The 24,939-nt window shown below is 44.4% G+C and overlaps 1 protein-coding gene across 5 annotated transcripts in view; it reads right to left on the bottom strand.

The window, feature by feature from the left end:
* Nucleotides 1-24,939, bottom strand: part of LOC124607365 (rab11 family-interacting protein 4) — a 929,323-nt gene that overhangs the window by 243,623 nt on the left and 660,761 nt on the right. For 4 of the 5 annotated variants that reach the window (XM_047139676.1, XM_047139675.1, XM_047139674.1 and 1 more), the window contains 3 exons: nucleotides 21,349-21,499; nucleotides 14,189-14,278; nucleotides 8,508-8,579 (listed from right to left, as the gene is read on the bottom strand). In XM_047139676.1, the coding sequence (XP_046995632.1) occupies nucleotides 8,508-8,579; nucleotides 14,189-14,278; nucleotides 21,349-21,499 (313 nt within the window). The remainder of the gene's footprint in view (nucleotides 1-8,507; nucleotides 8,580-14,188; nucleotides 14,279-21,348; nucleotides 21,500-24,939) is intronic. The other variant, XM_047139677.1, reaches the window with a different exon arrangement.

The raw sequence follows: 24,939 nt of genomic DNA on the forward strand, positions 1-24,939 counted from the left end.
AAAAGATATGAGAAGCGTTTTTTGTTGACTACGGTTCTATTAGTTAAAAACCTAATTCAACACCTTAGCAAAGTAAACGAGGGGACGACCGAAACGTCTTATCTAAAAAATATGATCAGTGGGATGGAATGTTCTTCATACATGGGAACGAAGAGGACTGCTGGAGCTGCAGAGACAAGGCGTAGCCTTTCGAAAGAAGCAGTCTGCGCATTAATGGCACTTTTGAACAATAACTGTTTTGTCAAAAACTGACATTTTTGACAAGCTGTGACACTATCGCGAAAAAACAGCGACCCGTATATGTAATAAGTTCCCTTTAATACGTTACAAGCTCCTTACAGACTTTAAATATTGTATCCCCTTTATTTTCGCTGTTTGAATTAATTATTGTAAACTAATGTATGCCGACGTTTGCGACACCTAATGAACTTACAACACAAACATCTTGTGGCTACTACACGGGAGCTTGTTTTAAACAGTAGTGCTACTGACAACATGACTCGTGCATATGATGATATTTATATGTATTTGACGATGCTGGTGCTGATTTCGCATTTAACATTTGACGATGCCACTATGGCTGCAGTACATTAGGACTTTGTTTTTATGAAACAGGTATGCCTTTTCATATTTAAAGCGCACAGATGTAAATTTTGCCAGTACTACTTTTCACTATGGTCTATGTATTGTTTTTAAGCTGTAGACAATCTTCGAGTGTACTTATGTTTTAACCATTTTTTCTGCAGATCTGTTAACAAAACGTTTGTGACCACAGACGTAAATTAAAGGAAAGTTATGGCATTTTTGAGTCCGTGACAGCATAGAAAATACAAGATGATTGTAGCAAAGAGAAAAACAGCAACCAGTCACTTTTAAGAATGCTGCTTATTTACACAAATAGCACCGTTACCGGTTTCGAACAGGCTGGTTCATCTTCACACGGTTGGTCAGTCTTATATAACATATAGCAGCGCAATTAGAAAATTAAGTTCCGAAAGGTCACGAAATGGGAAACTGTGAAAGCCCCGATGAATAGCTTTGCACAGATGTGTTGGACAGTGTCTGTAGTATGCCCGTCGATTGCGTCACGTCGATTTTTCAGTCCTGAGCACACGGTGAGCACGTCACGATGCCTATAAAATAGTGTCTCACGCCAAATATGACAGCTTGGTGAGAGATTTCAGCTTATGTCATGCAGCCCACGTAACATAATTGTCACACGCTTTCCTTCTTTGTGACAATTGTCGGCCGCACTCGGCAGGGGCAGTGAAGATTTCCCTGCAGCGTTTTCGATGGGAAGCGTTTGATCAGTCACAATAGAGCGCGTAATTGGCTCTCCCTGATTTTCATCTCTGCTCACATGAACTGCTGGCTATGAAGACAACGTTTTGGCAGAGACAACGAGCTGTAGATCAGCTTAGAGAACTGGTGGAAAGCACAGGCGGCTGCCTTCTATGATGAGCGTACTAGAAACTTGGTACAACGGTACGATAGATGTCGAAGTCGCAGCGGTGACTGCGTAGAGAAGTAGCGGGAATGTGTAGCTAACTGTTGCAAATAAAACATTTCTGATTTTATCAGCGGTTTCCATTTCGCAACCGAGCAGAACTTACTTTCCGAATAGCCCTTGGAGTTTACATTAGTGATTCGTTTTTTTTGGCTTTTTTTGACAAATAACAACAAAAGTAATGTAAACTTGAACAGTGTCTCAAGGTGCAGCTGTCGTTCGAAAGATGTAACGGCGATATTTGTGTGAATAATTAGCATTATAACAATGGGTGGCTAGAGTTTTCTTTTTCCTTTTTCTCCCAAGAGTGAGTTTGTAAAATCTTTTTTCAAAATGGTTCAAATAGCTCTAAGCACTATGGGACTTAACATCTGAGGTCATCAGTCCCCTAGACTTAGAAACTACTTAAGCCTAACTAACCTAAGGACATCACACACATTCATGTCCGAGGCAGGATTCGAACCTCCGACCGTAGCAGCAGCGTGGTTCCGGACTGCAGTGCCTAGAACCGCTCGGCCGTATTGCCACTTATAACCCAGTCAGTTTCTTGGTATTGCACTTAGAACGCTCTTAAGAATGTATTTATTTTATAATTTCTCTCGTTATTTTTTGTGGTGATGCGGTGAACAGCATTATTTTGTGGTATCAGAATACCTTCCCAATTTTTTTGGATACAAATCAGTTGCGCACAAACGGACATACATTGTATTTTCATCTTCCTGACAAATTCCAAATTTGGCGCTTAGAGCGCTTAACATTTCCACAATTCAACTGGACTGTTGAATTACACCGTAAGGAACAGTGCAGCTTTTCTTTGAATCTTGCCACCTCTTCCATCAATTCAACTGCCTGAGAGTCCCAGATCGACGAACAGTTCACAAGAATTGTTAGGACGAGGATTTCCTAAGCCACATTGAACGCAGGCGAATACAAATCATTTAGATTCTTGCAACAAATCTCAAACACTCATTCCCCACAGTTAAATTCATGTAATCCTTCCGTTTTAAATTGCTGCGAATAGACAGTCATTGGAACTTGACGCTTGTGTCTCATTCCTGTGACCGATCACCGATTGTGAAGTCAAACGAAATCGGGTCTTTATATATATCTACGAGTTTTAAGTGCATTTTTTTTCGATTAGTTTGACGGATAGCTTCCAGTCCCTGCAGCATGGTTTCCAAAACTGTGTTCTGTGGAACACTGGTGTTCCGCAGGAAATCAATAAGTGCCCCGCGAAAAAAATTATAACATGGAGGTTTTTTCGACATTTTGATGATACTAATGTATTTTTTAAATATTATTATCATTTATGGATGTATGGATTTAGAATTGAAGTTCACTGAATCAGAAAAGTATTCTCATTTTTAAAAATTTTATTAACCTTCAAAACAAGGTGTTCCATCAAAGTACAAGGATTATCAAAGTGATCACACATGCTGTAGAGCAGTGGTTCCCAAACCTTTGCCCTGACGGAACACTTTGATAATCCTTGTATTTTGATGGAACACCTTGTTTTGAAGGTTAATACCTTCCTGTTTTCGTAGCATTTGCCAAACACAGTGAGTTACTCAGTCATTGTTACCAGGCGGTTTATGCTGCGCTAAGCACTGCAACCTCACTGACGTCCCCCACCCTCTATTTTAACACATACAAAAAAAGAAGGAAAAACTGAAATCAATGTTTTTGAATACGCTTGAGAAGTAGTGTAGCCTACGAAAATAGATTTATGTCCCTTCCGTCAGCTCCTGATGACGGGTTTTAGCGTTCCTGTTGGGAAAGACCCTCTAACGAAAGGAGTGTTAGCACACCGGGTCTGACGCGTCAGCCGTGGCCCTCAAAATGCAGCAGACGGTATGTGTCCTTAGCTGAGGCTACACATTCACGGGAGGGCACATACTCAGACAGGGCAGTTGGAATTCCCCTGTAGTAAGTCATTAGCTCCTGTAGTGACAAACTCACATCGATACTGGCGCCTGTGGCAGCTGATGCTCGTCATTTCTCACGACTTTGTACAGGGTGATTCAGCTACCTCTACCGATTTGTTTTATGCAACCCACAGTACATCCGCAGCAGGAACGGTATGCATATAGGCGACAGCCACGTAATCGATATAAATTCCCTCTCGTAGCTCTGGGTGACTTCTAGCAAACGGAATCACACTGTAAGAGATACAAATGAGATTGGCCGTGAGTTATGCTATTTTTAGACAAAGATATATCTTACTTCTGCCATGTTTATACAAATATCTCTAATATTTCTTTGTGTAATTACTGGTGTAATCATGAAGTTTTTGGATGTCTCTGCAAGTTTCTTCCGTTTATATTACTTAATCTTTCGGAAATTGTTGTTTATTCCGTTTATTACTTCAGCCTTCGGAAATGGTTCAGAAGTTATACATCGGAAAGTTGTTACCTTCATGCTTCCGATTTTAATATCTCCCGTTAATTTCGCTGTTTCCAATTGTCAAGAAGACTTTACAAGTAAATGTTTCTGGACCATTTACGAAAGATGAAGTACTGTAAACGGAATAAACTTACGGAGACATCCAAAACCTGTATGACTACAACACTAATTACCCAAAGAAAGATTCGAGAGACGTGGGTAAGTATGGCAGAAGTAAGGTATATCATGGTCCAAAAATACCGTGTAATAATCCTCACTTGTGTTTTTTTACAGTATGATTCTGTTTGCTAGCAATGGCCCAAAGCTCTGAGAGGGAAATTATATCGATTACGTAGCTATCGCCTGTCTGGATAACATTCCTGATACAGACATGTTGTGGGCTGCGTAGAACAAATCGGTACGGGCAGCTGAGTCATCTTGTATATGTCATCTAAAACTTGCACACTTTTTATTTTTTCAATGGTTATAAATACGGAAACGTTTGCAGCAAAGTACAGTAGGCACAGAGCACATAATTTTGTAAGGGCAGTACTTTTGTGTCAACCACCCTACCAGATAGCCGACTTGTTAACATGCCGGTTGAGGGACACAGAGGGCAATACTGACCCGGATCGAACGATGACAACGGGGGCTGGTAAGCCGATCATCTCAGACGTAGTTTGTAGGCGGTTTTCCACATCCAACTAGGTAAATACTGGGCTGGTACCCGCATCCCGCCTCAGAGATACGCTATACAAACCTTTGGAAAATATTCATACATCTCCACGTGAGATTTGTTCTATACACAGACAGATGGGTAACCTGATTCCTTGCCGGCCGCGGTGGTCTCGCGGTTCTAGGCGCTCAGTCCGGAAACGTGCGACTGCTACGGTCGCCGCTTCGAATCCTGCCTCGGGCATGGATGTGTCTGATGTCTTTAGGTTAGTTAGGTTTAAGTAGTTCTAAGTTCTAGGGGACTGATGACCTAAGATGTTAAGTCCCATAGTGCTCAGAACCATCTGAACCATTTGAACCTGATTCCTTCCTTGGTGAGTGACTAAGAGACCGATGACCTAAAATGTTTTTCTGTTTAAACTCATGATCATCATCACTATCATCATCGCAATCAGTTGGCATCCACGAAGTTACTGAAGGAAGGTTATTTTTTTTTAGATGGAACGATGTACGTTTTTAACAGCATTCAAAAGCTCTTGAATACACGATTGAAGTAATATGGTCCTCGTTAATGTTGTCTTTGTGACTCTGAAGAAAAATATCCGAGAAATTTACTTAAGTTGAAAGGCAAGTCTACTGCGGTGTAAACACAGTCAGATGTGACTCTTATGCCTGGCTCCACTATTGTATCAACTCTTAACACTGTCCACAAAAGCTGTTCATTTAACGCTCTGAGCTCCAATAATATGTACAAAAAATTAATTTTAAAATTTTTCGCAAGCAAGGAATACAAGAAGAAATTGGCAAAAAGTAAACAGTGAATTTTTTTAAGAAAGTGATTTCACTTTGGAAGCTTTGGGACACACAGTTTTCAACCAGCCGTCATTTCATGAGATACACAGGGTGGTCAGAAATAGTCTGAAAAACTTCTAAGGCTGTTGCAAGGTACGTTGTTCTGAGAAATGATTATTAAAAACGAAATTCAATAAGTTGCGTCGTTTCCGATTTAATCACCATTGAAGTTAGCCAATCAGGCCACTGCGAGCGAACATTCAAGCGCCGGCCAGAGACGGTGTTGTCAGGCGTTTTCTTCGCTTGTTTTCCTAAGCCCGAACAAGAGAGCGATACAAAAATAGGACACTAGATTGCAGTAAGAATCGAACCCGAGCCAACGGCTGAGCCGTCACGTGCGCTGTCATCTATGCTATAAGAACAACTGAGACTAACTGTATCCGACAGACTGCTTGAAATCGCGCTATCAACGACCTGATTGGCTAACTCCATTGCTCATTAAATCGGAAACGGCTCAACGTTCCGAATTTTTTTTCTCAACAATTATTTCTTAGCACAAGCTACGCTGCAACACCCTTATAAGCTTTACAAACTGTTACTGATCACCCTGAATTTGAAAACAATTTCACATTTTTCCTTGACACAATCCCACATCTCGAAACTTCCACAAACTCGTAACACCTAAATCAAATTATACTCCAATATAGCAAAAATGGATCTAAAGCTTAATAAATTTACATCAAAAGTACGTACTGCTCCAGCGCTTTCATTTTGAAACCACTCATCAGAGCAGTAGTACAAACACAGATTTACAATACAATAACATTACATACGCTTACTTTCACTGTCTATGTTGTCCTCAATATGATCACTATAAAAAAATAACACATGTCACAATCTCCTACAGCCACGTAGCACAATCTCCACACCTACCATCACTTTGAACGCTGTGACTGTTACAATGCAGTACAAAATGGCTCTAAGCACTATGGGACTTAACATCTGAGGTCATCAGTCCCCTAGAACTTAGAACTACTTAAACCTAACTAACCTAAGGACATCACACACATCCATGCCCGAGGCAGGATTCGAACCTGCGACCGTAGCGGTCGCGCGGTTCCGGACTGAGCGCCTAGAACCGCTAGACCACCGCGGCCGACAATGCAGTACATTCGAAGATGTACCTCACTGTACCACTAGATGATTCTGTCTTAAAATAGCATCGGCAGTTTATGCGAAAGCTACTGGTACTTCAAAATAAAAATTAATGAAATGATTGCCTCAGGCAGAAACCGCTGTACTGAAAGCGTTAAACATTGGCACGTACACGCATTCGGAACAATTTGCCTGGTTCCCTCTGATATCAAATGAAACTACATGGTTCCACAGACATTTTCAAGTCTCGAACATTTATGGGGTATATATGCAGACTGAAGCAATGAATGATAATTTGTGCCAAAGCCAGGATTCGAAGCTGGGTCCCCTGTTCTTTACACAGATGCACTCACCACTGCGCCACGCCGGCACAGTGGATTTGCAAAACTGCACGGATTACCCCTCATCAGTACAAATTCCCTTTCACACCTCCATCCACTTGGTATTCCCACTAGAACAGCATTGCATAGGCTCTCCTACTGTATTGGAGTAGCACCTCAGCATTGAACGAATTGTGGAATCCTACCTGAAACCCATGCATGGGTGCTCCAAAACAGTTGGAGAACCTCTGCAATGCTGTTCCAGTTTAGGGGGAATGCCAAGTGGGCTGAAGTGTGAATGGGAATTTGGACTGAGGAAGAAGGCTTGCTAAGGTTGTCCATGCAGCTGTGCAAAGCCACTGTCCCTGGGTGGTTAGTAGTCAGTCCACGTGCCTAGTGAGCAGCAGATCTGGGTTTAATTCCCAGTTTCGGTACAAATTTACATTCTTCGCTTCAGTCTGCATGTATACATTCGTAGAAGTACCTCACCACACCATCCAACGTCTCTATCTTCCAGCAGCATCGGTAGTTTATGCTACAGTCACTGGTATTAAAAAAATTAATGAATGTCAGTTATACACGAGCGTGTACACGCATTTGAAACAGTTTTCCTAAGGCCTCTCTTACACACTGATGCCGAATCTTACATAGATGTTTAAAGTCTACCAACAACGCAGAATGTTGTTGTTGTGGTTTTCAGTCCTGAGATTGGTTTGTTGCAGCTCTCCATGCTACTCTATCCTGTGCGAGCTGCTTCATCTCCCAGTACCTACTGCAGCCTACATCCTTCTGAATGTGCTTAGTGTATTCATCTCTTGGTCTCCCTCTTCGATTTTTACCCTCCACGCTGCCCTCCAATACTAAATTGGTCATCCCTCGATGTCTCAGAACATGTCCTACCAACTGATCCCTTCTTCTAGTCAAGTTGTGCCACAAGCTCCTCTTCTCCCCAATTCTATTCAATACGTCCTCAATATTTATGTGATCTACCCATCTAATCTTCAGCATTCTTCTGTAGCACCACATTTCGAAAGCTTCTATTCTCTTCTTGTCTAAACTAATTATCGTCCATGTTTCACTTCCATACATGGCTACACTCCATACAAATACTCTCAGAAACGACATCTTGACACTTAAATCTATACTCGATGTTAACAAATTTTCCTTCTTCAGAAACGCTTTCCTTGCCATTGCCAGTCTACATTTTATATCCTCTCAACTTCGACCATCATCAGTTATTTTGCTCCCCAAATAGCAAAACTCCTTTACTACTTTAAGTGTCTCATTTCCTAATCTAATTCCCTCAGCATCACCCGACATAATTCGACTACATTCCATTATCCTCGTTTTGCTTTTGTTGATGTCTATCTTGTATCCTCCTTTCAAGACACTATCCATTCCGCAGAATATTGTGTGTAAATTCCATAGTTTCAATAAAACCAACATCGAGGTATGAGCAACAGTCAATTCACCTTATGGAAAGATTAATGAGACTGTAGATTGAAAGAGAAGCAAACGAGGTTCTCCAAATGGAGAACGAAGTGGCTCCAGTGCAGTGAACACAGTAGTTAATGACGGCGCCCAACAGCGCGTGGTGCTAGCCTAGTGGGCGGTGAGTGGGGTTAGTCGGTGGCATGCAGTGCTGGTTGCAGGACAGACAGTGTGGGTGGAGTTACCTGCTCGAGTTGGGCCTGCGCAGGCTGGTCCTCAGCCACGTGTGCCGCGCCAGCGGGCTCCGCCGGCCTTCTCTGAAACACAACACAACACAACACACGTCACCTCCATGCCTCTGCCACCACTAGCTTACACTATCACCAATACTTAGAGCTGTAAAACTACTGTTGGTTGACGGAGATTATCGTAAGTAAGGAAGGTAGTTTTCCTAGTGCGTTTGGTCAGTTAAGGTCGTACCCCCATTGCCTGTATGTTAGGTGTGTTGCATACCTATCAGGCGTTACCTCATAAGGTCCGCTTTCTTCACACATGCGATCAATGTCTTACTAGATTCCCCTAAAAACCGGAAGCGGTTCTAGATACTGAGTGAGGATACATAAAGGCCCACCTATCCTTTGGAAGATTTTTGTTCTTCACAGTTATACTCCTTTGTGTCATTTAAAAGAAAACAGTATCTATAGCAAAATTAAACCTGTCATTGTTTGATTCAAGTTTTATTCGAAAATGATTTGTAATGTGAAACCGAGGGATGTTGCAGTAAAAATAACGAAAAAATGCAGATTTATTATATAGTGCTAGAAAACGCAATTTCCTCAACAAAAAGGTAAAATTTTAAAAAATGCAAAGCAAAAATATATCAAACATCGTTTCAATATTTCGTTGAACGTGTATGAAATATGTTTCTGTTATTCATAAAGAACTTCCGCATTTATCAGTAATAGCAGGATACTCTCGCGTTTGGTCATGATGAAGAACGTTCCATTGAGTACAACATAAGAACGATAATTATGGATTTTTTTTGTTTGTGCATGTAAACTGTACTTACATCAAAAGTAATCGCTTTAGTTACATAGAAGAACAGAAGTTATGCGATCAAATAATTTTAGTTACTTATAAAATGCAACTTGTGTTCTGTAAGAATGTAAAATACACAATGGACTAACACTGAATAATACGCGGTTCTACTTACGTGCAAAACAATCACACACACCAAAAAGACAAACAGAAATTGTCGGCTCCCAGTTTCGCTCTTACAGTTTCATTTATGTTTCTTTCCCTGTGGTGTCGCCGGACGGCATAGTGTTAATCAATGCCAAACCGAATAAGTGCTTGCATAAGGACCAGAGATGGAGCAACGCATTATTGACTTACTCAATTTGCGGAGCTCTTTCTCTTGGACAAATCCTCCAATTTCTGTGAAATTCTAATCATTAGTTTGTTTGTACATGTGCATCACATTTGCCGATTTCCGTCCCATTCGGATAATTCCTTCGTGGTATGACTTTTTTTGGTCTAGAGTGTAGAATCTTGTCAATCCACTGACCGTACGTACTGGGCTACCGTGCTGGCTGGCAACGGTTCGGCTACGGAGACGGTCTCCCCGAGTTGTTTTTTTTTTTTTTCTTAGAATATTGCGGACCTTAAACAGAACTCTCCTTTGTGAGGTGACATACGCTTGATAGCCTAGTAAGTTACTATTCAGCTTTCGGAATGGTAATATTTATATAACAACTGTGGGTGTAGTATCACAGCCGTGCAAAAAAGGAAGGAACTCGACGTAATTATACGGTTACAACTGGCTGAATGAGGCAGCAGGCGGCAGAATACTAGACACGCAAGAAGACGGTCGATACAAAGGTTGCCAGGGCGACAATGGCCTACATTCTTATTTCAATGCCCGGCTGTTGTATTTTTAGCCTCGGAACCGCCTGAAAATGGCCGCAACTACAGTGCAAGTATATATCTTTGCCGCCTCTAAGAAGCATGGCATAAGGTCATGCAATGTAACAGAAGCACTATAATGAATCACTGTTTTCGCTTCCTTCTTTAAATTTTTAACACAGTCGCAAATGCTTCAAATGCGAAACTCTAATAGCGTTGCAAAGGCCTTTTTCCTTTTTCTCTTTTTTTTACGTACGTTACCTATAGGTTTTTCTAGACGCTATTTTATGGCTGGCAGCAGGATTCATGGTACATTTATTTCCTAAAGAAGTATTTTGTCAGCAGTCAACGACAGTTTAAAAACATCCCTGTTCTTTACACGTGCTAAACTGAATTGAAATGAAACTTCCTGCCAGATTAAAACTGTGTGGCGGACCGAGACTCGAACTCGGGACCTTTGCCTTTCGCGGGCAAGTGCTCTACCATCTGAGCTACCCAAGCACGACTCACGCCCCGTCCTCACAGCTTTACTTCCGCCCAGTACCTCGGCTCCTACCTTCCAAACTTTACAGAAGCTCTCCTGCGAACCTAGCAGGATTAGCACTCCTTAAAGAAAGGATACTGCGGCGACATGGCTTAGCCACAGCCTATGGGATGTTTCCAGAATGAGATTTTCACTGCGCAGCGGAGTGTGCGCTGATATAAAACTTCCTGGCAGATAAGGTTCGCAGCAGAGCGTCTGTAAAGTCTGGAAGGTAGGAGGCGAGGTACTGGCGGAAGTACAGATGTGAGGACGGGGTGTGAGTCGTGCTTGGGTAGCTCAGATGGTAGAGCACTCCGCTGCAGAGTGAAAATTCATTTTAGAAGTGGTGCTGTCTCCCTCCAGCGAAAGGCAAAAGTCCCGAGTTCGAGTCTCGGTCCGGCACACAGTTTTAATCTGCCAGGAAGTTTCATACCAGCGCACACTCCGCTGCAGAGTGAAAATCTCATTCTGACTTGAAATGTTATGTGAATTGAAGGTGAAGGGAGGAGAAATGGGAGGGACTATTGATGTCAGCTGCAGTGGGACTTTGTGCGGAATCAGTGGCATTGCGGACATTATCTGTTTATTAGCATAGAAACTGTCCTGAGGAGTTCTATAGTAGAGTCGGTGAAAGAAGATAAGTGACAACTGCAGTGGGCTTGGTGCGACTGCTCCGCGGGTCGCATGTACGGTACCACAAACGATCAAGTACGCGATTTTGTAAACACGATCAGCCAGAGCATTATGACCACCGATCTTCTGTCAAAATAGCCCGTCCAGGCGATAGCAGCGTCATCTGGCGAGGAAAGATTGCTAGTCAGACAAATGCACAGTACATATGGTATCAGTGAGGGTGCTGTCCGGGTGTAGAATGGGGAAGGCGCGCGATTTGTCTGAGCCTGACCAGTGGAAGATTGTGACGGCCGGGAGGCTCGGCACGAGCATTTCGGAAGCTGCACGACTTGCTTGGTATTCGAGGAGTGCTGTGGTGAGTGACTTCAGCAAGTGGCGAAACCAAGGTGAAGCCATGTCCAGACGCCGGGGCGTTGGACGGCCACCCCTCATTACAGATGTTGGACATCGTAGGCTAGGCAGATTGGGAAAACAGGACAGGCGGCGAACTGTGGTAGAACTAGCATCAGACTTTAATGGTAGCCAAAGAAAAAGTGTGTCTGAACACATAGTGCACAGAACACTCCTGACGATGGGCCTTCGCAGCCGACAATCCATGCATGTGCCAATGTTAACACCACGACATCGGAAACTACGACTGAAATGGACACCTGACCATCGACACTTGACATTGGCGCAGTGGCAGAGCGTTGCATGGCCTGATGAATTCCTGATGTCTTCTTCATCATGCCGTTGGGAGGGCATCAATCCGTCGTCTTCCAGGGAAACAGCTCCTTGACACCTGTACTGCGGGATGGAGGCAAGCTGGCGGCGGATCCATTAAGATCTGGAGAACATTCATATTGGCAGGGCACCATGACGGCCAAGGAGTACCGTACACTGGTTGCAGACCACGTGCACCTCTTCATGACGATCATGTTTCCCGACAGCAGTGGCTCTTTTCAACATGATAATATGCCATGTCACAATGCCAGGAGTGTGATACAGTGGTTCGAGGAACACAGAGGCGACTTCCAATTGACGTGCAGCCCTCCCAAATCGCCAGTTGTGAACCCGATGTCATTGAACGTGGCGTCAGAGCTCATGGCCCCCCTCCCAGGAATTTAGGGCAATTAGGTGACTTGTGTGTGCAGAAGTGGTGGTACATCCCTCCAGCGACCTACCACGGCCTCTTTGCTTCCATGTCATGACCCTTCGGCGTTGTTGTTGTTTTGGTCTTCAGCCCAGAGACTGGTTTGATGCAGCTCTCCATGCTACTCTATCCTGTGCAAGCTGCTTCATCTCCCTGTATCTACTGCAGCCTACATCCTTTGAATCTGCTTAGTGTATCCATCTCTCGGTCCCCCTCCACGATTTTTAACCTCCACGCTGCCCTCCAATACTAAATTGGTGATCTCTTGATGCCTCAGAATATGCCCTACCAACCGATGCATTGTTCTAGTCAAGTTGTGCCACAAATTTCTCTTCTCTCTAATTCTATTCAATACCTTCTCATTAGTTATGTGATCTACCCATCTAATCTTCAGCATTCTTCTGTAGCACCACATTTCGAAAGCTTCTATTCTCTTCTTGTCTAAACTATTTATCGTCCATGTTTCACTTCGATACATGGTTACACTCCATACAAATACTCTCAGAAACGACTTCCTGACACTTAAATCTATACTCGAAGTTAACAAACTTCTCTTCTTCAGAAACCCTTTCCTTGCCATTGCCAGTCTACATTTTATATCCTCTCTACTTCAACCATCATCAGTTATTTTGCTCCCCAAACAGCAAAACTCATTTACTACTTTAAGCGTCTCATTTCCTAATCTAATTTGCGCAGCATCACCCGATTTAATTCGATTACATTCCATTATCCTCGTTTGGCTTTTGTTAATGTTCATCTTATATCCTCCTTTCAAGACACTGTCCATTCCGTTGAGCTGCTCTTCCAGGTGCTTTGTTGTCTCTGACGGAATTACAATGTCATCGGCGAACCTCAAAGTTTTTATTTCTTCTCCATGGATTTTAATTCCAACTCCGAAGTTTTCTTTTGTTTCCTTTACTGCTTGCTCGATATACAGATTGAATAACATCGGGGATAGGCTACCATCCTGTCTCACTCCCTTCCCAACCACTGCTTCCCTTTCGTGCCCCTCGACTCTTATAACTGCCATCTGGTTTCTGTACAAATTGTAAATAGCCTTTCGCTCCCTGTTTTTTACCCCTGCCACCTTCAGAATTTGAAAGAGAGTATTCCAGTCAACATTGTCAAAAGCTTTCTCTAAGTCTGCAAATGCTAGAAACATAGGTTTGCCTTCGTTTTAATCTATTTTCTAAGATAAGTCGTAAGGTCAGTATTGCCTCACGTGTTCCAATATTTCTACGGAATCCAAACTGATCTTCCCCGAGGTCGGCTTCTACCAGTTTTTCCATTCGTCTGTAAAGAGTTCGCGTTAGTATTTTGCAGCTGTGACTTATTAAACTGACAGTTCGGTAATTTTCACATCTGTCAACACCTGCTTTCTTTGGGATTGGAATTATTATATTGTTCTTGAAGTCTGAGGGTATTTCGCCTGTCTCACACATCTTGCTCACTAGATGGTAGAGTATTGTTAGGTTTATCCGTGTCAAAGATGGACATACCGGCTATTAGGTAGGAATGTTCTGGCTGATCAGCGTATGCGGGTATGGCAACGACAAGTGTTGTCGCAGCTCTATAGACGACTACCGTTTTCGCCTGAAACCGTTTGTGCTTCGCAGTTGAAAGATGGTAACAGCGCTGTTAGCTGTCAGTGATCTTCCTTCGCCGACTCTACTACAGAATAGGGTTACTTATTGGACTTAATCTGGTAATTATAAAATGAGGAAATAGCTTACCTGGCCTGGGGCGCCTCGCCATCCACCTCGATGTCACCGCTCTCGCCGTAGCACTCGAAGCTCTCTCCGTCCGAAAGGCTCGAGCACTGGCTGCAAGTACAAACCAACACAACGACGCTAAAAACCAGCTGCAATGCCGTGTTATGCGTGGATCACAATAGCGAACTGTTAATAGATAGGCATGGAAGAACGGCGACCTTTTCTTTCCTGCACTACCCTAGCGTAACCCGCCTCCGTGCCCGAGGTCGCTAATGCACGTCTGTTAGTTGGCGCTTGACCCGGGGATAAGCCGGTTTGAATCCTGGTGGTGGAAAAGATTTTCACTCCCAGCACTTGGCTGGCAAGGGGAGGAGAGAGGTGGGGCGTAATGATTCTGATTAGCAGATTTTCCGCCAATTTCTTGGTTTAAATATCAAACTTCTTAGCAGGCATGTGACATTTGATAACGACCCGTCCGTCGGATGGGCATGTTACGCTTGGCGGCCCCCTTGGTGCTAATCGCGAGGAGTAAGCTACGTATGAGCCGGCACCAGGGTTCACCCTTCCCTTCTCATATCGTCTTCACCATACAACACAAACATTATACTACACTACACATACTCCGTCATACTTCAGATCGTGTATTGTGTATTGAACCGGGGAGCCGGCCGAAGTGGCCGAGCGGTTCTAGGCGCTACAGTCCGGAACCGCGCGACCGCTACGGTAGCGGGTTCGAATCCTGCCTCGGGCATGGATGTATGTGATGTCCTTAGGTTAGTTAGGTTTAAGTAGTTCTAAGTTCTAGGGGACTGATGACCACAGCAGTTAAGTCCCATAGTGCTCAGAGCCATTTTTTGAACCGGGGATCTAGAAACGACGGAGAAGCTTCGTCCCGCCGTAGCTCTCAGTGGTTCACATCCCCACAACAGGCCACAGCAATTCACCCACCTCACCGTCACCCGACACCGATTCCAGGGTTTTTGTGCGGTTCGGTCTCCAGTGGACCCCCCGGGAACGTTTCATATCAGACGAGTGTAACCCCAAATGTTTGCATTTTAGAGTAATTATGGCGTACGCGTACGTGGAGACAGTGTTCGCGCAGCAATCGCCGACATACTGTAACTAAAGCGGAAAAAGGGGAACCAGCCCGCATTCGCCTTAAAAATCATCCACAGGCTGGTCGGCACACCGGACCTCGACATTCATCCGACGGATGGATTCGTGCCGGGGACCGGCACGCCTTCCCTCTCGGGAAGCAGCGTGTTAGACCATGCGGCTAGCCGGCCGGGCTACTTCAGATTAATGGACATGTAACTCTAATCCACCTGATGATGGCAGCTTGCTGCCGAAACGCGTGATACTAATAAATATTAGTAGAAAGTGACAGAAGCAGAAAGAATTAGTTTACAAATACTATAGTCACTCGGAAAACACGGTAATTTCCCTCTTAGACGAATCCTCAACTCCAAATTGAATTTAATCACATGCGAAAATTTATCATTTGCTAAATGGAAACCAATACAAAACGATAACTTCTTGTCTTGAGGAAGGAAGTAAAGATTTTGTTTCCGTTATATCTAATTCGAATGCCTTACAATAAATGTTTCATGCCATGTAAGTGACTCACTGCACGATTACACAATGAGATTCTCACGCTCATTCGTCGTTAATTACACTGCTGGCCACCCAATAGACAAACCAAGAAGGACCGGAGATACCACAGCCAAACTGATTTGCTATAACCGGTGCTACACGCCTCGGCATTGAATCAAAGAGGCTCTGGATGTGTTATTCGGGTATAGAAATCCACGCGGATTCCACATGTTACCAAAAGCTGATCTGGTGTAGGACTAAGTGGTGTATACCGGGCCAGTCGTTCCGTAATCATCGACTAGACATTTTAGACAGGCGGGAGATCGGGAGAACAGAGGCAAAGGGAGCAATGCAGTACGATCGGCGACGAGGAAGTCTTGAACACTGCGTGGCACGTGTGATCACGCAGTCGCGCATTATCCTGTTCCATTGTGGCCGTGGGTAAACTCCGAAGATATGAGAGGATCACAGGCTCCAACACTTCAGAGACGTAACAGTGGCTGGTTAGTGTACCGGCAATGAGCAATGGGAGGCGGGAGGGGAGGGGGGCAGTGGATTCCGGATTCCAATACCACCCTACCACCCCAAACCATAATACCGGGCGCAAACCATCATGGCAAGGCATAAGGCAACAGTTAAACAATATCCCAGCACGGTGTCTCCAGACTCTAATCCGACGATGCAGACCGAGGTGCAGGCAGAATCGGGATACGTCGGTAAAAACAGCGTCGTTGCATTTGTTTGTCCACGTCCGTCGTTCACAGCTCCATTGCCGGCGCAAACGCATGTGGCGTTGACCCAGCAGCAACGGACGCCTAGCGGGCAGTCCACTCTGCTGCAAACGACGTTGATTGGTACGCGCAGACACTGCCTGTGGCGGAACTGACCGAATTTGTTATGATTTGATTCGTGATGTGGCAGAGCGGTCCATCACTGCCATGAGCACAAATGCCTGTCACCACTTGTAGTGGTGCAACGAGGTGAGTGCAATCGGTTGCGCCGGTCCGTCATTCCCTCCTGCGTTCAGTGGTCACAGATCATCACAGTTGCTCATTTCCGCCCGCCACGATCACCGATTTCTCTGAAGGATAATCCGCAATCCTTATACACAACTATTCTTTCTCGGTCGTAATCCGAAACGTACTCTAAAGACGCTTACTTTCTTCTACGAGGCATAATGAAGCTGCTGACGAAAACAACCCCACAAAAGAACAACTCCAGTACGTCGACACGGCCCCCTGTTCCACCTTTATACTGAGTGATTCACGAAGATATGCAAATATTTTAATATCTTATTCTACGAGTAAAACTAAACAAAAAAGTTCATATAAACATAGTAACGTATGTGATTCAGTTATACAGCTACCACACTTTAACGACTTAATGGACTTTATACACTACTGGCCATTAAAATTGCTACAACACGAAGATGACGTGGTACAGACGCGAAATTTAACCGACAGGAAGAAGATGCTGTGATATGCAAATGATTAGCTTTTCAGAGCATTCACACAAGGTTGGCGCCGGTGGCGACACCTACAACGTGCTGACATGAGGAAAGTTTCCAATCGATTTCTCACACACAAGCAGCAGTTGCCCCGCGTCGCCTGGTGAAACGTTGTTGTGATGTCTCGTGTAAGGAGGAGAAATGCGTACCATCACGTTTCCGACTTTGATAAAGGTCGGATTGTAGCCTATCGCGATTGCGGTTTATCGTATCGCGACATTGCTGCTCGCGCTGGTCGAGATCCAATGAATGTTAGCCGAATATGGAATCGGCGGGTTCAGGAGGGTAATACGGAAAGCCGTGCTGGATCCCAACGGCCTCGTATCACTAGCAGTCGAGATGACAGGCACCTTATCCGCATGGCTGTAACGGATCGTGCAGCTACGTCTCGATTCCTGAGTCAACAGATGGGGACGTTTGTAAGACAACAACCATCTGCACGAACAGTTCGATGACGTTTGCAGCAGCATGGACTATCAGCTCGGAGACCATGGCTGCGGTTACCCTTGACGCTGCGTCACAGACAGGAGCGCCTGCGATGGTGTACTCAACGACGAACCTGTGTGCACGAATGGCAAAACGTCATTTTTTCGGATGAATCGAGGTTCTGTTTACAGCATCATGATGGTCGCATCCGTGTTTGGAGACATCGCAGTGAACGCACATTGGAAGCGTGTATTCGTCATCGCCATACTGGCGTATCGCCTGGCGTGATGGTATGGGATGCCATTGGTTACACGTCTCGGTCACCTCTTGTTCGCACTGACAGCACTTTGAACAGTGGACGTTACATTTCAGACGTGTTACGACCCGTAGCTCTACCCTTCATTCGATCCCTTAGAAACCCTACATTTCAGCAGGATAATGCACGACCCCATGTTATACGTCCTGTACGGGCCTTTCTGGATACAGAAAATGTTCGACTGCTGTCCTGGCCAGCACATTCTCCAGATCTCTCAGCAATTGAAAACGTCTGGTCAATGGTGGCCGAATAACTGGCTCGTCACAATACGCCAGTCAGTACTCTTGATGAACTCTGGTATCGTGTTGAAGTTGCATGGGCAACTGTACCTGTACACTCCATGCAAGCTCTGTTTGAACCAATGTCCAGGCGTATCAAGGCCGTTATTACGGCCAGAGGTGGTTGTTGTGGGTACTGATTTCTCAGGATCTACGCACCCAAATTGCGTGAAAATGTAATCACATGTCAGTTGTAGTATAACATATTTGTCCAATGAATACCCGTTTATCATTTGCATTCATTTTGGTGTAGTAATTTTAATGGGCAGTAGTGTATTTCGAGAGGTCTGGAGGTGCAGCCGGAGTAGGAGTCTAACTTTTTCCGCTTGTGTTACAGAACCGAGGATAGACAGAGTATGGTTTCCTACTCGTCATCACATTGAACTTCGAACTGTTTTAAGCTGGTGAATATTTTGTGTATTGTAATTACGAAATTGACTTAGTTTTCACGTATCTTTGATGACTGTTCTGGTGATGCTCTCAACGTAACTTTACCGCATTTGATAAGCATATTTTCTGTCTGTATTTTAACTGAATGTTGTAGGACCACTTGATGTCTATTTGAGGTGTTATTTCCTGAATAAACTTAATTTAACGTAATTCTTTGTAATCTACATCAATTACAGACATTAGAAGAGAACTCTTGTCATTAAGTTATTCATTTAATTTTATTTTGTATTTCTGTGTATTTTATTAACTCGCAGTTCAAGCCATGCACAGTTATAGGTTTTACTAGCTGCGAATCAGCTGCGGGGCGTGAGAGCAGAGGCGTGTAGCTCGACCCTATGACGGCATCGAGCTTTTCATGAATCGTCCAAGTACCTAAAGCGCGAGTAGCCACAGGTTTGGGGTGCTATTTAGGAGAGTAACTACATTAGTAGTACCCATTAGGTACAGTTGCAGATTAGCGTGGTGAGTTGCATCAAACCAGCCTTCGAACTTAAGAAAACAACAACACAGGACTGAAAGCCGTACAGCAGTTACCTACTGTTATTCTAAAAGATAATATAAAATTTCATTGTAACTAGTGTATGGGAAATGACTTTAACAATTCACAGATTGGTGGATGATTTTTACGACCTACAAAAAGAACATGCGCGTAATGGAGGTTGCCTGTATGAGGATCACGGGATGACAGCATGGGAACGCCTTCTTTAGGACAAAGGGCCAGTAAGAGCTGGCAGAAAAAGTTTACAGCTTACTAATCGTCAATGCACATCGCGACGCCATAAGTACTACAGGGACAGGGTCACCAGAAAGAGCACATCGATAATGTTTCCTTTGGTCGACTCCGAGAACACTATTTCAACGTGGCTAGTAAGCCATCTACGATCGTAGAGGTCGCTCAGCGACTAGAAGTGTGAGCGTGTGGGTGCTATTCTGTCATTCTGCAGAATGGATTAATCTGAGATGTACCCTTTACCCTGTGGCTCCTGCAAGATGTAATTTCCACCTCCACACCACTACAGAAGTCAGACAGACGCTCCTAACGTTCTAAAGAGAAATACCTGAAAAACTTTCAGCACTAAATATCTTCTGGAGTCGTCTGCTGTAAGGAAATGACACAAAAATTCACAAAATTTCTTATGTAACTAGTGGGATACTTGGGTACTGGAGTAGTGCTAGTTAGTGTAAGAAAAACATGAAACTATTATTTATTTTGCAAAAAGTTCTGAGAAATCACAATGGCACTTTTAGTTATGAACTGAACAAGTTATTTCCGGGTTCTTTTCGGAATGTGAAGTTACCTCTTAAGGATAGGATTCGCTAATGAAATTTCTATATAAAGTTTACGATTGTTATTGACTTGGCAGAATGGCTGAGAGCTGCGCCTACTCAACTTGAATGATTATCGGTTAGAATGTTGCTAGGTACGGTCGAGGCTGTCGCGTGTGAAATGCAGTGAAGTGTACTGTTGTGGAGGAAATATGGGGCTCGCAAGAGCTGTAGCGCACAATACCGTAAGCTGCGAGGACTGCTGTCTGCGCCGCTCGCTGCTGACAAATAACATAACTCTCGTTCTATCTGGATTGACCCTTGCCAATCAAACTCTCCCTACGCCTTGATGAAGTCAAGGACTCCTATTCTCCCCTAGTCTAACTATTGGCGTGGTACACTAGTCAGATAACCAGTCCATCGCGATGCCACTCAAAAATTCGCTCACAGGTGTTTAACTATAACTCTGTCCGTCCGCACCGCACAATAAGTGTGGTGGCCAACACAGTGAACAACGCTGAATTGCAAGGACTCAATATAGAGTCGCACTCCGATTCGCTCTCGACAGAGATGCTCTCCCAGTGGAGTACTGAGGAGAGACTTGTTCCTCGCTCTTTGAGTACACATAAGAGCGCACACGCTCTCGTTACGTGTTCTCGCTCCAAGAGCGACATCGGAACGGCCCCTCTCCACGCCAGACGTGAAGGGGTATATCTTTCGGTCTCTTCCATTACTCCTTCAGCTCAAGGTGTCAGGAATATCGTCTGCCAATCAGCATTGCTCTTCTAAAACGGGAGAATGTCGTTTCGTTTAAGGCGACCAATCCGGAAATCTGAAGCATCGGCGTTTGGCGTTTACTATCTCCCTGTGAAAACTTCTGAAACTGCGTGCTATGTTTGTAAAGAATGTGTAGGCGGGGCGCTCCCACACAGAGTAGCAGAATTTGCTTTTAAGCCGAACACGGGGTCGTTCTCCCCTTTCACTCGGGCAAACGCTGTCCGCTCCACGGGCAGTCGCTGTCCGACGTAGATAGGCTGAATCATCCTCTGGAGGGACCGGCCTCTCGGCGTGCGGTCCACCTCTCCCGAACTAAAAGCTCTTGTGGCCGTCGTGTCTTGAATGTGAGTGTGTGTACGCCAGCCTCGAGTATCTCAACCGCAGTGCGCACTTGTTGTTTGCATATCGTTTACATGAACTCATACAACATTGACTTTATCTTATCGAGTTTGGGTTCGAATGAAGCGTCTTGATGTGCGGAATATGGTTGTGAGGGTGGAATACGTAAGCACTGAAGGTCAGGGGACCACGACGTCTTACAGAAGGAACGCAAGCTGGCCGTGCTGACCTCTTTCCGTTGAGCTCCGGCGAGGTGCTGCCTCCGAGGGCGGAGTCGGCGTCGTCCGTGGAGGCGGGCGGCGTCGCGACGGCGAGGGGCGGGGCGTCGTCGTGGCTGGTCAGCAGGAAGCTGGGCGGCTCCACCATCCTGCCCTCGTCACCTGCAACAGCGCAGGGCGCCGCTCGTCAGCGGGAGACATGTGGCACTGGCCGGGTACACGCGAAAAGTCAATGGAGCAAGTGGCTCTTCGCAAATATTCCACTTTAATTCGACTAAATCACAGAAATTACGAAATACGAGCAATTCCTATTCGCACATCCAACTTTTGAAATAAGTAGTGGCAGCCATATACAATTGGCAGCACTGCGGAACAGGGACCTCTGAACTGTAAACAATCTCTCCATTATAGCTTTCCCTCTACATCTACATCTACATACATACTCCGCAATCCACCATACGGTGCGTGGCGGAGGGTACCTCATACCACAACTAGCATCTTCTCTCCCTGTTCCACTCCCAAACAGAACGAGGGAAAAATGACTGCCTATATGCCTCTGTACGACGCCTAATCTCTCTTATCTTTGTGGTCTTTCAGCAAAATATAAGTTGGCGGCAGTAAAACTGTACTGCATTCAGCCTCAAATGCTGCTTCTCTAAATTTCCTCAGTAGCGATTCACGAAAAGAACGCCTCCTTTCCTCCAGAGACTCCCATCCAAGTTCCTGAAGCATTTCCGTAACACTCGCGTGATGATCAGACCTACCAGTAACAAATCTAGCAGCCCGCCTCTGAATTGCTTCTATGTCCTCACTCAATCCGAACTGATGGGGATCCCAAACGCTCGAACAGTACTCAAGAATAGGTCGTATTAGTGTTTTATAAGGGGTCTCCTTTACAGATGAACCACATCTTCCCAAAAGTCTACTAATGAACCGAAGACGACTATCCGCCTTTCCCACAACTGCCATTACGTCCTTGTCCCACTTCATATCGCTCTGCAATCTTAGCCCAAATATTTAACCGACGTGACTGTGTCCAGCACTACACTACTAATGGAGTATTCAAACATTACGGGATTCTTTTCCCTATTCATCTGCATTAATTTACATTTATCTATATTTAGAGTTAGCTGCCATTCTTTACACCAATCACAAATCCTGTCCAAGTCATCTTGTATCTTCCTACAGTCACTCAACGACGACACCTTCCCGTCTCCAACCGAGACGAAGATTTCATTGGTAAAGAAAATTATTTATATTTTGAGAATGAGAGTATTTAGACTAATAGTTCATTGCCAGAATAAGAGGCCCGCAATTTCTAATTCATGACCGCCTGAATACAGTTGCGCCAACTTTACCCGCCCTTGAATGTCGAACTTCGTAACGAAGTAATAACTGCACGCTCTGAAACAGTAGCGATCTGCATGAGATGTAGAAAATGGCTTCTAGTTGTTTGTCTGCAACCCGTTATTCCGGGAAGCGTTACGGGTGCTTACAGAAACACTAACATCTGGTCTGTCAGCTATGAAAATGATAGTAATTAGTGTTAAATACACGTATACCATTTTCACTTAATGCAAGTATTATTACCTAATAACCACAAATTCGTACACTAGCGATGGCCAAGACAGGAGACTAGGCTAGCTAAAGAAGAAGACAAGAGAAAGAGAGTTTATCAAAGACAAGTGATGAACAACATACACAAATTCAGAGACAACGTTTTGTTGAATTTTACCGCAGTTACTGACATACATCACGTTTGTCTTCTCTAGCCATGTGTATAATGGATCATTCAATTACAGATAATAAATAGTATGTTCAAAAATGGCTCTGAGCACTACGGGACTTAACATATGAGGTCATCAGTTCCCTAGAACTTAGAACTACTTAAACCTGACTAACCTAAGGACATCACACACATCCATGTCCGAGGCAGGATTCAAACTGCGATCGTAGCAGTCGCGCGGTTCCGGACTGAAGCGCTTAGAACCGCTCGGCCACTGCGGCCGGCAAATAGTATGTATAATACAATATATGTATATAACTTCAAGCTTCATTTGACGTACATAGGAAAAGAAATCAAAGTATCGTTACACCACGTAAAATTCATGAATCAGTAGAACGGTCAACATCATTCTTTGCTATAAAATTTACAAAAACAATGAAAGTGTGCAGAGGGAATGCCGACTATTTTTTTAACTTAGGGTTTCACACTCCGGTTCCCTCGAAACATGCAATAAAAACATGGATTAAAAATTCGGAAGAGATGGGATCTGACCTAAAAAAGAAACCATCAGTACGTCCTAGATGTGCTCGTAGTCCACAGAAACCCGAAGGTGCATACGTTTGAGTCTTACTGAGCCAACGGCGTTCAGTTTGTAAGCAAGCAGCTGCGGGAAGAGTGTCCCAACATCTACATCTATATCTACTCTGCAGTTCACAATTAAGTGCCCGGCAGAGAGTTCATCGAACCATCTTCAAGTTGTTTCTCTACTGTTCCATTCTCGAACGACGCGCAAGAAAAACGAGGACTTAAATATTTCTGTGTGACCTCTGGTTTCTCTTACCTTATTACGATGATTATTTCTCCCTACGTAGGTAGGCGCCAAAAAAATATTTTCGCAATCTGAGGAGACAGTTGGTGATTGAAATTTCAAGATAATATCCTACCACGAGAAAAAACGCTTTTGTTTTATTAATTACCGCCCCAATTCATGTATCATGTCCGAGGCACTCCATCCCCTTTTTCGCGATAATACAAAACATGCTGCCTTTCTTTGAACTTTATATGTCCTCCGTCTGTGTCATCTGAGGGGGATTCCACAGTGCAGAGCAATACTCCAGAAGAGGGCGGACAAGCGTGGTGTAAGCAGTCTCTTTAGTAGAACCTGTTGCACTTTGTAAGTGTTCTGCCAGTAAATCGCAATATTTGGTTTGCTTTCCCCACAAATCATCTATGTGGTCGTTCCAGTTTAAGTTATTCGTTATTTCAATCGCTAACTATTTACTTCAATTTACAGCCTTTGGACTTGTATGATTTATCGTTCAGCAGAAGGTTACCTGATTTCTTTTAGTACTCAAGTGGATGACTTCAGACTTTTCATTATTTAGAGTCGATTGACACTTTTCGCACCAAACAGATATCTTATCTAAATCATTTTGCAATATGTAATAAAATGGAACACCTGCAGCCATCCTTATGATGTCATTTATTACATGGCTACCAGTTTCGGTGCTTCAGTGCACCATCTTCAGGCCTTAGCTGGCGCTGAGGGGGCACCATCCGTATACACGATTCATCAGTGGCCAACATCTATAACCACCTGCAACATCGATGTTATCTCCCCAACCTTCAACTATCAACTACCTGGAGAAACACTCAAAACAGAGCGGCTAAAACGTGGATGATAGATGAGACCAGCCGGCCTTTGTGGCCGAGCGGTTCTAGGCACTTCAGTCTGGAACCGCGCGACCGCTACGGTCGCAGGATCGAATCCTGCCTCGGGCATGGGTGTGTGTGATGTCCTTAGGTTAGTCGGCCGGAGTGGCCGTGCGGTTCTAGGCGCTACAGTCTGGAGCCGAGCGACCGCTACGGTCGCAGG

Source organism: Schistocerca americana, chromosome 3 (assembly GCF_021461395.2).
Source record: "Schistocerca americana isolate TAMUIC-IGC-003095 chromosome 3, iqSchAmer2.1, whole genome shotgun sequence".
Taxonomy (NCBI): Eukaryota; Metazoa; Arthropoda; class Insecta; order Orthoptera; family Acrididae; genus Schistocerca; species Schistocerca americana.